Source organism: Neodiprion lecontei, chromosome 4 (assembly GCF_021901455.1).
Source record: "Neodiprion lecontei isolate iyNeoLeco1 chromosome 4, iyNeoLeco1.1, whole genome shotgun sequence".
In the NCBI taxonomy this organism is placed as follows: Eukaryota; Metazoa; Arthropoda; class Insecta; order Hymenoptera; family Diprionidae; genus Neodiprion; species Neodiprion lecontei.
This window is the reverse complement of record NC_060263.1, coordinates 15,690,305-15,706,075: the sequence shown is the minus strand read 5'-3', so window position 1 is coordinate 15,706,075 and position 15,771 is coordinate 15,690,305. Positions and strand designations below refer to the sequence as shown.

The window sequence follows — 15,771 nt, the reverse complement described above, 5'->3', positions numbered from 1 at the left end:
AACAAGTCTATTGACGCTCGCGCGCCTCGGACTCGCAGAGATACGTTTAGTTTGTGTAGTTTAGTTCTGCGTGCAGAACAGAGTGGGGTAGGCACGACGGCTTGTCGCGGTTGATCCCTGTTGTGTGGCGAACACTGGCTCAATTACACGTATGGGAGTCGCGAGCGCGTAACAACAAAGACGCGAAGCTGGTGCCGTTGTTGGGCATCGACGAGGCGTAATTACGGGGACGTGACGAGAACGTACGGTTGTATCGATTCGTCGGTTCCTTGGACTCGAGGCTGGCTGGCTGGCTGCCTGACTCGCATCGCCGACATGACAACCGAGGAGAAGTTCCACGCCGCCGTGAACGTTATCAGGAATTTACCGAAAAATGGTGAGTCTTCCCGAACGGAATTGGCTCTAGCCGACGGTCAGAGGTCTAACCTAAAAACGGTCGGTTCCTTTGTTTTCATTTCCCTCTTGTTTGTCGCTCCGCTCGTCCTCGATGATTGTTGTTGCTACTACTCTACTGCTACGCTGCGCTCGTGCGTCACGCTCCAAGAGTCGAGATCTTTTCTTTTCTACGCTAATTGCACCCGTGCCGCTCTTCTTCCGTTTTTGCATACTACTTAACTCGACGCGTTTGCATTACCCTCTGTTTTTGTCGATTACTTGATGACAGGTAGACTGACGGAGAGAGAAAGCTAGCAAAGAAAGATGACCGATGAAAAGGAATGGATACGATATCATCAACCGCACCAGTGCAAAGTTCTTGAAAATTACTGGGTCCGAAGTTCGTTTCTTCTTGTTTGTTACGCCATTTCTGATTCCACACACACACACAACCGCTTTTACGAAAGCTAAAAGTATTAAAGAAATGAATTGCAGTTTCGACCGAATCCATGGATCAAGGATCCCATCGCTATGTTCGCACGGTTTTTTATTTTTTTCCAATTACTGCTATAAACACCAAACCAGATTATCGGAGTGCTAAGTTCAAGGAACTGTGTGGCAATCAAGTTGAGTTTATACTGATATCATTAATCCAGAAATTCAGGTTCTGCTAGCGAATCAGTACTCTTCTTTATCCTCAAATTCATTGTTTACGATGTATAAAATTGAGTCTGACACAAGGTAGGAATTTTTCTCAGCTTAGCTGAGGTCATTAGCTTGAATATTCATTAACTGCTGTAAATTGGCTTATTCAATTCATTCGTTGACTTGTCTTATAAATAAATTGATTCTCACTGAGTAGGAATATGTTGAAAATATTCAGGAATATTAATGTTGATGGGAATATCGCAAGTGTCTATGTCCTATTGTCAAAAGTAACATGTGTTTTTTCTTACTGCAACAAATATCCCAATGAATTATGATCCTTTCAAATTATTGAAAAAACCAGTAATACCTCTTATTGGTATTTAATTGCTTTGAACTTTACAATTTAATTAATCTTAGTTCCGACTATGTGACCCTGAGTAATTTTCCATTCCACATACTGTGCTAATGCCAGCAACGGAATATACAGGCTATCTGTCCACCTCTTGTGAAACGGTTTTTTTTGTCGTTACTCGGTGTTCAGCGACCGGTAAAAATTCTTCCAAATCCCTTCAGGCACTCCCTTCATCTTTCTCTTTCTTTTTTCTGGCCTTTCAAACGGAACAGACTTTGCATATTCTAAGCTACTTTGTATGTGTCAATAATAGAATGTAGGAGTTCTTTCTAATGTAAGTAGCTATACATAGTTTTCACACCCGCCGCTTCGCTCCACCTTTCACTTTTCACCTTTCCTTTAAAATGCACTAGAGAGGTATTGCAAGAGTAGAGGAGGAGCTTATACTCACGCGCACACACAGTTTTGAGTTAATATCGGCAGCCAGGGAAGGTACGAATGGGGAAAGTGACACTGACCCATAATAAACGAACTTTTATGAGTTCCTTGAAAGTTCTAGTATCATTTATTTGTGTAAATCTTTCTACTTTTTCCTTTCTTATAATAAATATGCTTCTGTATCAGGTTGGTTGTTTTTTTCTGTTCCCTCTCAACCCTCCATTTCTATATTGTTTCTTCGTTTCTTTTACTTATATTTATCAGCTCCGACAAGTCCGGAAACAATCGCATTTACATGTTGATTTCTCAAAATATCGACAAAACTATTATAGCTCTATAGTGAATTTATATTATTTATCGCATTTGAATAGATATTCAAACAAAAAAAAAAAAAAAAACTTTTTGCCCTATCATTTTGATGATAGATGAGCATTTATTTGTAATAATTGAACAGATTTCAGTCGAGTATTGAGAGCAGCTGTTTGTGTTGGTTGCGTAAGTGAAAGGCATGGAATTAAGTCAAGGCAGCAAACCAAACGCTCCATGAAGCACAAAGTGTCTGACTGAAAATAATAAAAACTTAGGGTATTTTAGCCATGTTTAACTGGGGTCAAATTACGGCCAGGAAACTTCCATATTATTTTGTTTAAGGATGTTTGAGTTTGGATGTATAAATATGCATATACTCGCTCTTTTTCTGTTTGCACCTATCATTGCCCGAATCTATGAATAGTAATATTGTACACTCGTTATTCATGCTTAATATATTCTCTATGGAATAATAATTAACGTTGAAGCAGAGTCTTACATATTGTAAAGTGACATCTCAGGCATAATGACATTTGAGTTGTTCATAAACTGGTAATTTGCTTCTGTTTCAATGTCATTGTATACGATATAACAATGAGGATAAAAGAAATATCGTTTTTATCAATACCTAGAATTTTCTGCCATCGGCTTTGTTGGATCCAATGACTTAGCATTTTATGATTACTGTTTGCAATGTTGTTCCATTCTTTTTGCTTCTAGTTTTTGTTTCTTTTCCCTTTACCCGTCAACTTTGGCTACAACAAAAGTTAATCCAATGATAAATTCTGTCCCGTATTTAACTGCGATTATACTAGAAAGTTGATCGACTATAAGTCAGTCTTGTAATGCACTACATCAGACGGTGGTGGTTGTGAAACTGCATGTCTGGCTTTCTCACTTTCACACTTACTTATAACCACCCGACGACTGTCGCTGACAATTGTTTTCATTCCCTATTATTTTATCTCCAAGATGACGAACTCGGTGTCTTACGTTTCTATGCGCTTGTCTACTCTGGATCATTTGCTATACTTGAAATTTGCATTTGAAGTAGTTTTAGTCACCCGTTTATTGTGCAAATTTCCTTGGATCACGATATTCTCACAAGGACTGTAATTACGTATTCATAAGCAAAGAAATATTGTCACGTTAAATATTATTACGACCTTTGAAACATGTCGATGATTTTCTGTGGTAAAAATTTGACCATGTCCTTAAAACAAAACAATCTGTCCAATACCAGGAGCTTATCAACCGAGCAATGAGCTTATGCTGCGCTTCTATTCGTACTACAAGCAAGCAACGGAAGGACCTTGTCAACAACCCAAACCGGGCTTTTGGGAAGTTGTTAGGAAGGCCAAATGGGATGCTTGGATGCGACTGGGAAATATGGGGCGAGTAGAAGCCATGAATAACTATGTCGACGAGCTCAAAAAGGTAGATAAAATTATTTGAAAGTTGAATTTGACCGCATGACTTCTAACAGTTGTACTTTTAAATGTCTTTGTTTCTTTTTCTCCTCCCTCCGATACAGATTGTAGAGACGATGTCGTACACCGACAACGTTGCCAATTTTCTTGGGAGTCTGGACTCTTTCTACGACAGTGTGCCTGCCGAAGATTTGGAAATGCTCGTTGGACCCGTTCTTGAGAGAATGAGATCTCAGCCCGGTTCGCCGCTCTCTGGATCTCCAATTGGTTGGTGATAATTCTTTGGTTTAATCGACAGGGTGGAGAAAATAAGATTTAGATTGAACACTGTGAGCAAAAGCTTATTTGTTTAGATTGTGAACGCAGAGAGCAAAAGTTTATTTGCTTCCTTTATTTAGGTTTTTTGTTCGACGCTTTATTGATCAGATTACAGTCTAGTAGTTCAGTATTGATTCTAAAGAGCAAAATGAGAAAAAATTCTTCAATAGTAGTAGGTTGAACGTTTTCAGCCGGGAAGTAAATCCTGAGAAGGAGAAATCATTCATACCTCGGTAAGATTAATTTCAATGCTGGTTGATTTATTTATATGGTTGGAACAGTTTTTGTTTGGCACGTTATACAATGCAATCACATTGATGGTTTTTTTTTCTTCATGTTATTGTGTGACCGCTTGTTTTGTATTTTTTCTCTCTCAATGATGCTTTTCAGGATCCAGAGAAACTTCGCCTCATCGAGCACGCGGCACCTCCCGACACATAACTAGCAGCCTGGAAACCAGCCCGGCTAGCAGTCACAGTGCAAGTCCGTTACCGCCGGACACAGACGGAGAAGAAGAAGTGTTTATAGATACTGTTGAAGTGAGTGCTCTCCTCGACTACCTCTTGTTTTCACTTTTTCTTTTTTGTTTTCTTTACTTTTTCTGGAATCTGCGGCAGAATCGCAGACTTAAACCAACCTGCGACCCGTCGGCTACAATCTTTCCTATTTTTGTATCCAGCTAAATTTCTTTTACCTTTATTTTCGATCTATTTTCTTGTAACACATTTGAAACTGCTTTCACTTTCGATATTGATTCATGCGCATCTGTAACTCGATCTATTGTACTGATCTATAGTATGGTTACCTAATCTTTTCTTCATTGTGTTCATGCCCTGTTTTTTTCGTGTCTAACGTACCGGAAAATAAGGAAATGAAATGGGAAACTATTTCACAGATTATTTGTCTAGTTATTTCAAATGTGTACAAGTACTACGAAGAAACTTTTTTAACTCGCTTCCTGTTAAATAATAATGTATTGGTTTACAGTGTTTTCATGATGCACAGTAGTCTTTGTTTACTTTGACTTTGATCGTTAGATTGCCACTTTGTTCTAATCAGTTTTACTTGCAATGTAATACAGTTGGTCCGGCTTCCTCGGGCATGCGTTCGGTGCATTTTTAGCCAGAATTCGTGCTTAAGCATTTCATTTTTGAGGATTTTTTTCATCCTGTTTGATATTGTCTCGTACTACAGTTGTTAGTTTTTTTTTTTCTTATGAATCCAAACTCCGAAACATGACTATTCTCGAAGCGCAAAATGTGTTAGAAATCCTCGTCAGTTCATCAGAAAATGATTTGCTTGAAACGAACCGATATTTATATTTATTGATATTCCACTCAATGAAATCTGCGATTAAACTCTCGACAAAATTTTACAATTAATACCTGGCTTGTTATAACCTTGTGTAACAATGAAGTTCTTTCTTCAATTGATTCGACTATCAATGTTTGCACGGATCGTTTCAAGTAATCCCATAAAGTTTGAAGTTTTTGACGTAGGATTTGTTTTCTCAGTTTCATTTTCCCGCTAGTGATCAGCTTTTGTTTCCTTGCTTTAGGTGTTGGTAAATAATAATAATAATACTGATGATAATAATACTAATAATAGTGTCAATAATTAGTTAATTGAATGGAAGTTGGGGGTAGTCTGAAGAGAGCATCGCCCCAGCTGTATTTACAAGCTACTCCTTTCTCTCCGTAATTATTAATTCAAATTTACGATATTATAATTTTAATAACCACAGTAATAATAACAACTAACTTGGCAATGGCGATAATTGCTAACAGGTAACGGTGCAAAACTCTCTGTGTACACTTCATTATCTGTTTATGATTTCACCCAGTTAACTAGATTTCCATAGTCAAATATTTACCACGCACGACGTTTAAAAACGTAGCAAAATTAATTTTATCACTGGTTGCGGATTTATATTTTCCGTTATTTCTGCCTGCAAAGTGTTTGGATTTTTTATTTTTATTATTTTATTTTTGCATTGCTCTTTGGTTTTTACTATCGATAGAACAAATAGCCACTTAATGTCAAATGCGATGGTATGAATGTGAGGAAAAGAAATGTTACCACCCGAAAGCAGTTAAGTATTATTAAGAAAAATGTTTCACAGGTGAGATACAAAAGAAACTTTTTTGAAAATACTTTTCATTTCTGTCTTCACTTAACAGTCTTCTTTCAGTTTTGTTGCATAATAAAACTTAAATCCGGCTATTAATTTCACCTGGCAACAGATTGTCTGTGTAATGTGTTTCAGTCCGCACCGGAAAGAACAGCAAACAAAGATAACACGTCCGCCAAGTATTCGAGCAATCATCATCAGAAACAGTCATCGACGACTGCGATTAGCAATTCTAAAAACAGTAATAAAATTACCAACGGTCAGCCGACCGTTGTCAGGGAAAATTCTACGGAACAGTTGAACAGGGATAGCTCGCCGCCTAGCGGTCACGCGCAATCCAACGAAGAGGTGAAACCCGAGAGGGGAAGATCCAGGGAAAGAAAGGACGACAAAAAAAATGCCGAATTCTTTGCTCAAATTACAGCCACTGTACAAAATTTACAAAGAGATTTGGACAGAATAACAGCTCGCGTTCGAAGCCTGGAGGGACACGCGCTTAACACGCTCTCTCCTCAGCTTGTAAGTATTACAACCCCCGTTTTAAGTCCCTTGCTTGCTGCTTCAGCAATAGACTGTTGCAATTTGCTAAACGTTAGTCGAGTCAGAAGAAATGACAAATCCGGTGGAGCGAAGGATGTCATCACTGACACAGGCTGATCACAAAAGTGTTGAAACAGAAATTGAACATGATCTTACCGTAACAAAGTTTCGAGAAGTGCAAGTTGAGTTAAATTCAAATTGCTTCACTTTTGTCGATTAATGAAAGCCACTCAAGTTTCGACAATGTTGAGATTAAACATTGTAGTTTTTGAATGTTTTCCGTGTTCATGGATTATTATTTTAGATAGATTTACATCGTTGAGTTCAGCAACGGTTTTTGAATCTTTGTTTTGACACTTTTTTTTTAAATTTTTATAAGCGAACGCTTTTGCTCGCTCGATTCTAACTTGTTATGAAAATTGACCGTTGAATTATTTATTGCAGAGTCGAGCAGTCGAGCGAAGATATCCGAAATGGTGGCCATTGCCAGAATGTTCGCCACGATTATTCGCACTGATGATACTGTGGCCGTTTTTGGTTCACGCCGCAATCACAATTGTCCAACGGAATCGCCAGCGAAATGTGTAATGACAATTATAGTAATAAAACTAAAAATGCTCTCGCTCTTTCTCTCTCATTTATGCTACACACTGTTGTTAATTGAATGGATATATTTGATACGATTTTTATTCTAGCTTTGAAATATGCGGGAATTGAATTTTTCATTTTCAATATTCAATATGTATAAGATACGTAGATTTTTGATTATCGGTGATATGACGAAGAGAGACACGTTGAATAAGCGGGCGTTTAATTAGATTCTGGGGACAATTTGAGGATAGGTAGATTTAGTTGTTATCGTATAAATAAATACACGTTATAAATATTGTACAATATTTTTGAAAATAATTACTGTAGTATCATACAGATTATTGAAAGTTATTTAATACGGTATTTCGATAGCATACTTTTTTTTTCTCACGTTCGCGAAAATATTTCGTTTCCTCTTTCACTCGGATCACGACGTAATTTTTTTTTCTCGTTGTTAATTCGCTGTTGCCAAATCATCCCTAAATTTGTAACTCACTCTTGTCAACTCTCGTATATAATTCCAACCTCTTCAATGTTTATATTTTTTTTCCCATTCACCGAACTTTTTTCCCTTATCGGTTCGTCGCGTCTTGCATTATTTTTTCTGCCACGGATCATACTTCGAATGAATTTGTTCCGCTTTATTCACAACGAACTAAATTTGTTTTGTGGTGTGATGAAAAAAAAAAAAAACCATCAAGATTAACATTCCTCTTTTTTTTGTTGTTAAGATTATTCAATTACTCATCTTTTCGGTATTTGATCATAATTCAGTCATCTTTCATTCTTTTTTCCTTGTACTTTCGCCTGTACGTCCGTTCGAATGAATTTTTTCCGTTTCGCCACCAGATTCGCTAACCGAATATTAAATTGTACATAAGTATCTCGAATGTCATTGGAGATGTAAATAATATTATACATATTATATTAGAGTATTCAGAGATTGTTGCTTAAATGTTCCATAATATTCGACTTGTTGATATAAGAATTACATATGATACACATTATATACATGTACGCCAAATTTTATTGTACTACGTTATTACTACTATTATTATTATTGTTGTTGTTGTTATTATTATAATTATTATCACTACTTTTGTACATCCGTACAAACGTTGAAGAGAAGCGACAAACGATAAAGAAACAAATACGAAAAAAAAGACGAAAGAAATGTTACACATATGTATAGTTGGATTTTGGAGGATAAATTTCATGTTTTATAAATTTTATATATTTTTTTCTCCTTTGAAATGGTCACGTTTTCTTCCTATTTATATACACAATACATATTTACATCATATTGCACATTTTAACCGTGAACTATGCTCCAATCCTTTTAACGTCTTTTCAAGTCAAGATCTACCTGCCAAATGTAGCGTATGAAATTTCAAGCTTGACTTACTCGGATCATACTTTTTTTTCGTCAATCTGTAAGCGTGATACTTTTCATCGCATTTTTATAACGTCGTTGTAACGACAGGTTATCACAAAAAAAAAAATAATAAGAAAGAGAAAAAGAATTGACGAAAACAAGAAACGCGATTCTATGATTAAAACTCTGTAGTATAATAAAAAGAAATCCGACTTGGATCGTTAACTCAAAACTTCACAGGTACGTGACGATGAAATATATTATTTATGTTATCACCGCGTAGTGGAATCGATAGAAAATAGAAATTAAATAATCTAACAAACGTTATGGTTTGCGGTTCTTCGTGTCTTCTACGCAATAACAATAAACTTGACAAATAAACTATTGGAAGTAATCGTCGAAAAATCGTGTAAAGTGTGATTGAAAAATTTTTTTCAATGCTCGTAAAGATCGTTTATAGTAAATAATTACTATAATCATCTCCATAATGGGGAAGCGGGGCGTAAAAAGTTAAACGAATTTTGACATAGAATAAAATAAACCTGTCAAATTCTGATAATTTTGCACTACTAACGAGTACGTCTTTGTGATATTCATTGCACCAATAATAGTAATAATAATGTTGTTATTTTTATTATTACTGGTCAACTACTGCGCTAAGTAAGTCGGGTTTAATTTTACGATACTTTGAGGGGGGCGGAAACGGAGGGGCGCCGACCGTTTAATAAAGGCGTGGGTCCGCCGACGGTGATTCGGACGATAGTTAGCGCGACGACGCTCGGCGCCGCCGATGACGCCGTCTGGACGCCCTGGATCCGGGGGGCAATCAGCTTTTTCAAATGTATTGTAAACACAAAGTGGAGTAAATATCAAGTCAATATAAACTACGGAGGCTTTCGTCCGTATCTGTCGTCATCGTTTCCTAGAGAAAATATTAATGTTATGCATGAAATATACGAACAAAAACTACGCACAACGAACGATCGAAGAAACGTTTCAAAAAGTTCAGCTCTGAATTTGATTCGATATATTAATCGAACGAATTTCCTGCGATAAGAAATATTTGAAAAAAATCAGGTCCAATTCATTGCAATATGTCAATATAACTTTCTAGAGAATATTTTCGATTATTCTTTGCCACAGTTGTATCTAGGTCGGATTTTGATGTATGCGTATATTCACGAAAATTGTTCGGCTTCATTTTTTTTTTTTTTTTCCGTCTGTAAATGATTTTACTATCGTTTAGGAATTGTTTGAAACACAGTTGTTGCACGCTAATTATACCGATGGTTTTCATTATTCGATGAAATCATTTGAAGGGAAGTTTCTTCTCAACACCAGATTTAATTGATTTCAAGATTGTGATAATGTGGATGGATTTTATTTTTCGAAAAAGTGCGGCGCAAAAAGTTAGTAAGAAAATATATAGAAGGGGCGCCGACGATGCGAGTATAAGAGCGAACTTTGTTGGCTTTTGGCGAGGGTAAGGGCGGTTTTTAGGGGTGTATATATTCCTAACTAGTATCCCCTGTACCTTGTAGACCGCACCGTAACCGTGTTCGGGATATTTAACTAGCAGTAAATCCCTAATGAAACGCTTATACGGGCCTTCTCGCGTCAACCGAATTTCGCTTGCTTATTATATACCCGCACGAGTTGTTGCAGGCGATAAAATGAGTCACAAGAAGACTGGAACGAAAGAGTGAAACAGTCAGCGAATATTGTATGTGATTCGTTTTTTTTTCACCTACTTTACTTTAATTTTGATTGACCCACCCTCCCAATTGAGTCAAACTTTTAACAGATAACAAAAATATCTAATTCTAATTTAGTTCAGACGACGTTGTAAGTAAATTGGGATTTATAATCTTATTCAATCTTGTTTCCCTTTTTCTGTTATAATTCGGGTATTTTAAATTGTCATTTGTGTCTCAATTACATACTTTGTAATCTGGTCAAATCTTTCGCAAAGAGCAAAGTGCCGGCTGTTATATTTCTCCGGTATTTTTCGTTTATTTCTACTATGCTTATATTTGTCGTCATTATTTATTGTTATTAATTTTTTTTTTTTCTCATTTTCGCTCGTATTTCTTATTCTCACTCCGGGAAATGAGTGCAGTAGACAATATCGAGTCGCAATCGGTTAAGAGAGCCACGTTAAATGGGTCTGGTTGTTAAAGCGGTTCTCATAATACTCGCTTTCTCTGTCTCTTTTTCTCTTTCGTTATGTGTATAAATGTGCTTTACGCGTGCAAATATTTGCACCCGAGAGACTCGTGCATATGTATATACATATGTGTGTAATATGCATAACTCGGTGCAAATGATGACGTTGCATGTTAATTACTCTCGAAAGAGAAAAAAATTGACGTATTTTATCGCGCCCTTACCTTATAGGTATTTTCATTTGTTTGTAACTTAGAGGGTGAACAAATCGAGGCAGTTGCAGTTGCGGTGTATGAGGTACATAATGTAATTGAAATAATATACATGAACGATGTACTTGTGTGTAAAACGGCGATTAATCACACTCGAGAGAATCAACAGCTATACCTTACATGTAATAAAACTGTTGAACGGATTTTCTAGCCTGGCCGCATCAATTATTACGTTTGTGTAATTATGCCGATTCGTAGCAAAAAGTAAAAAATAGAAAAAGAGTCAGGATTGGAGTGAATAAAAATTTAAAACCTTTAGGATCGAATTATATACTTAAAAATTTTCGTCTTTATTCAAACTTCTCTAAATGAATTACGGTACCAGGATACTTTGTGGAAATATTATATGCGCAATTCAATCGGTCGATTGGTCAATAATCTACTGTCAGTTGCCGTAATGCAGGCGTATTTTGACACAGTGTACCCTGAATTGCATAAATGCCGGCAGATGGTTTTAGAAATGTACCACGAAATGCATAACTACAGATGGATTTACCCAGCACGTTAAAATGGCTCGCGGAAGATTTCCACAAAATGATGCGGTGTATCAAAGAAATTGGAAAAGAGTTCAGTCGAAATATTATTTCTGCTCTACCTTCATCAACAACGCAACTACTTTGGTGTTTTCACGAGCACTAGTACCTGAAAGTCAATTTTTACGCACTAGTGCGTATAAAAACTACAGAATATTGTCGTTTTTTGCAGGAGGTAGCACAAAAAATAAGATTTGTGGCATGTGCGCATATACGAGTATGTGCGTCTTCTTAACTCGGGTTAGTTACACTCGTCAAGAAATCCTTATTTTATGCCCACTTGCCACGAAAATAACTATTGATATATAAATATTATCGTGAATCGTGTCATATTTGTAAATCGTTCATTTTTTCTATGGACAGGAGAAGGTAGTAAATTATATTTCCACACTGAGAAAAATTTCATTTGTTATATTAACTAGAAAAATTGAGTAAAACAGGTATCGTTAAAAAAACTGTTCGAATATTGTTGGAATTACGAAAAACGAGGTACGCGTAACCGCTTTGCGCTACTGTCGATACTTTTTTAGTAATTGCAACGCAAAATCAGTTTCGGAGGTTTACTCTACTTTTTTAGTTAAATAAGGCTTTAACGTCAATTTACTGTTGCACAAGCATTAAATTTTCGCAACAGTAACAAGAAAATATAGTAACAGTGGATCGTAATGAGAGAGAATAGTAACGGATACTAGACTTGCCGGTAAGAGCTAGAAAACTAATTTTCATTTCGTACCTAGAACTACATTTTTCGATTGTGGTAAAAAATGAAAATAGTTAGGAACTGAGCGGTAACCGGAACTAAAAACTTCTCTTACAATTAGTGCACGTTGTAATTGCTGGAAATTCAATTGCGCGGGGCTTCTAACTCTCTCTCTCTCTCTCTCTCTCGCTCTCCCTTACTTCGTGTCGTTGTATGTTACATTATATATTATATACACGAGTGATTAACGTTATTTTCCAATTTCCTGCGCGACACAGCTGACGGTAATAAGAAATCAATATACCAGCCGATCGGAGGACGGCGTGCGTGTTACGGTCACTTGGTCCTCCTCCTTTTCCTCCTCCTCCTCATTTTCCTCCCAGTCGATGATCCCGTTTCCGAATGCTCGCATGCAGGCGGGCACTATGCACCCCGCGGTTCTTGCCTGCTCTAAATGGTCACTCGCTGTGACCTGAGTGCCACTAAAGCCGATCTACTTAAACCCTGCAGAATAGGCGATGATCGGGCAGGTGGCGCCGTACCTTTTGTACATACTATACATATATACACACCTACATTACAATATACGTACCTATGCCTGCGTATTCATTCGACCTGATGAAAATGGGAAAACCGCCTTCGTCGCGACACGAGTGCAAGGTGCAGACTCCCTTGTTTATTTCAAAGCCTCCGTATTTCGTTTCAATACTTAATAAAATGCGAACCGTGCAATTGCTGAGAAATTTTCCTCCCCCGATATTCAGTCGAAACTCATGTATGATCTATTAATCAATTCATTATTCAAATTTTCATAGAAAACGTGAAAACTTCAAAAGGTTAAGAACAACTGTGACCATTCCGAGCTTAATTGTGTATTTTCTTTATAATATTCGCGGCGCGGAATGCTTGGAAATTTAAAAAAAAATCCCTCCTCCCATCGCAAGTTTCTCATTCTAACCTATAATAATATACAGAGTGAACTCCTAACAACTGCGTGGTCCGTAGTTTGCTAAAATTCAATGCGCACGCGCCGTAATTCATGAACGGCTGCATGTCAGGGCGACCAACTGTCTTTAACCTCAAAAACTTTGACAGTTGCCGGTGGCTGTTGTGCTCAATTCACAAATGTTGCAATTTTTGAGGATAGAGATAGTTGGTCACCCTGGTAAACAATTTTTCTCGGAATGCAGCGCGTGCGAATTAAATTTTAGCAGACAATGGACTATGCAGTCTTTAGGAATTCGCTCTGTATAATATATCGTGTATAGTCATCTTGGTCTTCCTTTTGTTGTTTTCAATTCTCGTACGTATTTTTTTATCTTCTGAGAAAATCCGTCTTTTTCGACGCTTCGCTTCCGTTTTATCTTGTTCGTTATCTTGTACCGCTGTTTTTACCGGCACCTGTCGTCGAGACAGATCCGGTCTTTGGAGTCTTTTCAATGGTGCATTCATTTATCCCGTTCTTCGTTTTTCCATCCCATTCTCTTCATTCGCTTCAGGAGTTGAAACAGGCTCATACAATTCTTGTTTCAATATGAAATTTGGTAAAAATGTTGTACATTGGGTAGCGACAAGAGGCAGAGAATTATTTTTACCTTCTTATTATAATTCTCCAATCTTCAAACGTTGAATTACTTCCTTTTTTTCTCCGAGAAAAAATGATACGCAACCGCAAGTGCAGGAATCCGTCTAGCCTGTAATTTTCATGCTCATCTGCCTTTTTGCACTTGGTAGTCCCGTCAGTCTGTCATTTGCTACGTATACATATATTATAATAATCCATCAATCAACGGCCACCGTTAATTGCATATAAATATAGTAATGAAAAACCAAACGTGTAGCGCGTTGAATCAATTTATTGTTAGAAAAAAAAAATAAGATGAAAAAGAATGAAAGAAAATAACTAACTAGATCGTTAGTTATTTTCTTTCATTCTTTTTCATCTTATTTTTTTTTTTATATTTTCTATTTAGAGAAAAATAGAATTTGAACAAAAAATTATGTAAATTAAATCTAATCAAGTATACGTCATTTTTTTTTTTCGGTAAATAAGTTTATAAACTTGAAAAGATGAGCGTTCTACGTTACGAGGAAGATCACGCTCAATTAATTGTTCACTTTTGTATATTTTTTTAAAATTTATGAAGAATCGTGAATAACTTTTCTTTTTTATTGCTTACATGAATGGCAATATCACAATTTACGTAACTAAGAAGAGCCACACTTGTAATATTAAGTCTTCAGTAGTTTTTTGAGGAGTGTAACTGACAATCTTTTCATTATTAATTCAATCTTATCAAATAGTTATAATTCAACACGAACTTTTAATTTAGGAGAATAAGATTCCCGGATGATATTTTTTATTATTTTTAAATTTATCGTTTTGTTATTTATCGGATTTTTGTGTTATGGATCGTGATCTTTGGGTTGAATATAAATGTCAGGAAAGAAGTAATAATTGATGTGCCACAACGCGTTATTTTACAAATTCAAAAAAAAGTTTTAAAAAGTGAAAATCAAATAAATGCGATTCTCTACGTAATGTAGAAGGCTCATTTTTTCACAGAATCTTTCTTTGAACCTAAACAAACTTTTTAGGGGGTGCCACGTTGGAAAATCATAAATAATTTTTTTCAGAATCACCATATATATATGGGGCATTCCACGTCAAATTAGCAGCGATTTTTTTTTTCAATGATGTTCTTACCAACACAAAAAAGTCTCGGGAATTTTCGCAGATTTTATTCAGCCACTGGTGACATTTATAAAAAATCGCAAAACCAATTACAAAAATGCCATTTTTAAAAATCTGGAAAAATTCACATTGATTCTGTAATTGAAAATATAATTTTTGACCTCAACACGATGATGGTATCTCAGAATTCACTATTTTTTTCGCAAGTTCTTAGCTGTTCTATATCGGAATTGTCTTTTTTCTAATTTATATATGCCTCGATCTAGATCCGATAGATTGCAGAATCACATTATTTTCATTATTCAGTGATCTATTGAGATCGGGGTGAAAAAAAACTCCAATTTCTACGTGGAAAAAGAAAAACATTGCAAAAAAAAAAAAAGAATAAAATTTGCGTCCCCATTTGAGCAGTCTTTCAAAAAGCTTGTACACCAGAGATCAGTCCCCTTTCGCACGTGTTTTCTTTTGTAAATCAGTAACTTTATATTTTTGCCATATATTTTTATAGGCTTTTCGTAGACATGATAGACTGTCTCACGCATGCGCAGTAGCTATTAGAAAAAGATAGCACTTCATCTCCGAACTATCTCTCTCTCCGGAATCTCTACCACCGCAGTGATTGTTCCAGTGTTATTATATTTCAGTGTGTTGAATATGACATAAGTTTTGTTTTCGGACCAAAAGGCATTGGTCAGCTGACCATATCCCAAATCCACTCTTTAAATTTTTGTGTGAACACGAGTGCCAGCGGCAACTTTCACAATTTTTGAGGTTACGTTCATGACGGTTGGTCGCCTTGGCAAACAACTGCTCTCGAATTGTGGCCCATGCGCATTAAACTATACCAGACGGCGGACTATTATGTCGATAATAATTCACTCGGCATGTATAGATAGAC

At 36.4% G+C, this 15,771-nt stretch overlaps 1 protein-coding gene across 1 annotated transcript; it reads left to right on the top strand.

Annotated features, from left to right (window-relative positions):
• Positions 1 to 8,359, top strand: LOC107218858 (acyl-CoA-binding domain-containing protein 5). Its single transcript, XM_015656881.2, has 6 exons — positions 1 to 376; positions 3,366 to 3,559; positions 3,657 to 3,819; positions 4,261 to 4,409; positions 6,137 to 6,520; positions 6,986 to 8,359. Exons 1-6 carry the CDS (start codon positions 316 to 318, stop codon positions 7,127 to 7,129), a joined length of 1,095 nt encoding a protein of 364 aa, XP_015512367.1. The 5' UTR covers positions 1 to 315; the 3' UTR covers positions 7,130 to 8,359.
• The last annotated feature ends 7,412 nt before the right edge of the window (positions 8,360 to 15,771 follow it).

What these genes read in the sequence shown, in the direction of transcription:
- LOC107218858 (XM_015656881.2), top strand. Translation starts at nt 316, where the DNA reads ATGACAACCGAGGAGAAGTTCCACGCCGCCGTGAACGTTATCAGGAAT. An exon ending in CAGGAATTTACCGAAAAATG is followed by an intron (nt 377 to 3,365) that starts GTGAGTCTTCCC and finishes GTCCAATACCAG; the next exon opens with GAGCTTATCAACCGAGCAAT. An exon ending in ACACGCTCTCTCCTCAGCTT is followed by an intron (nt 6,521 to 6,985) that starts GTAAGTATTACA and finishes TATTTATTGCAG; the next exon opens with AGTCGAGCAGTCGAGCGAAG.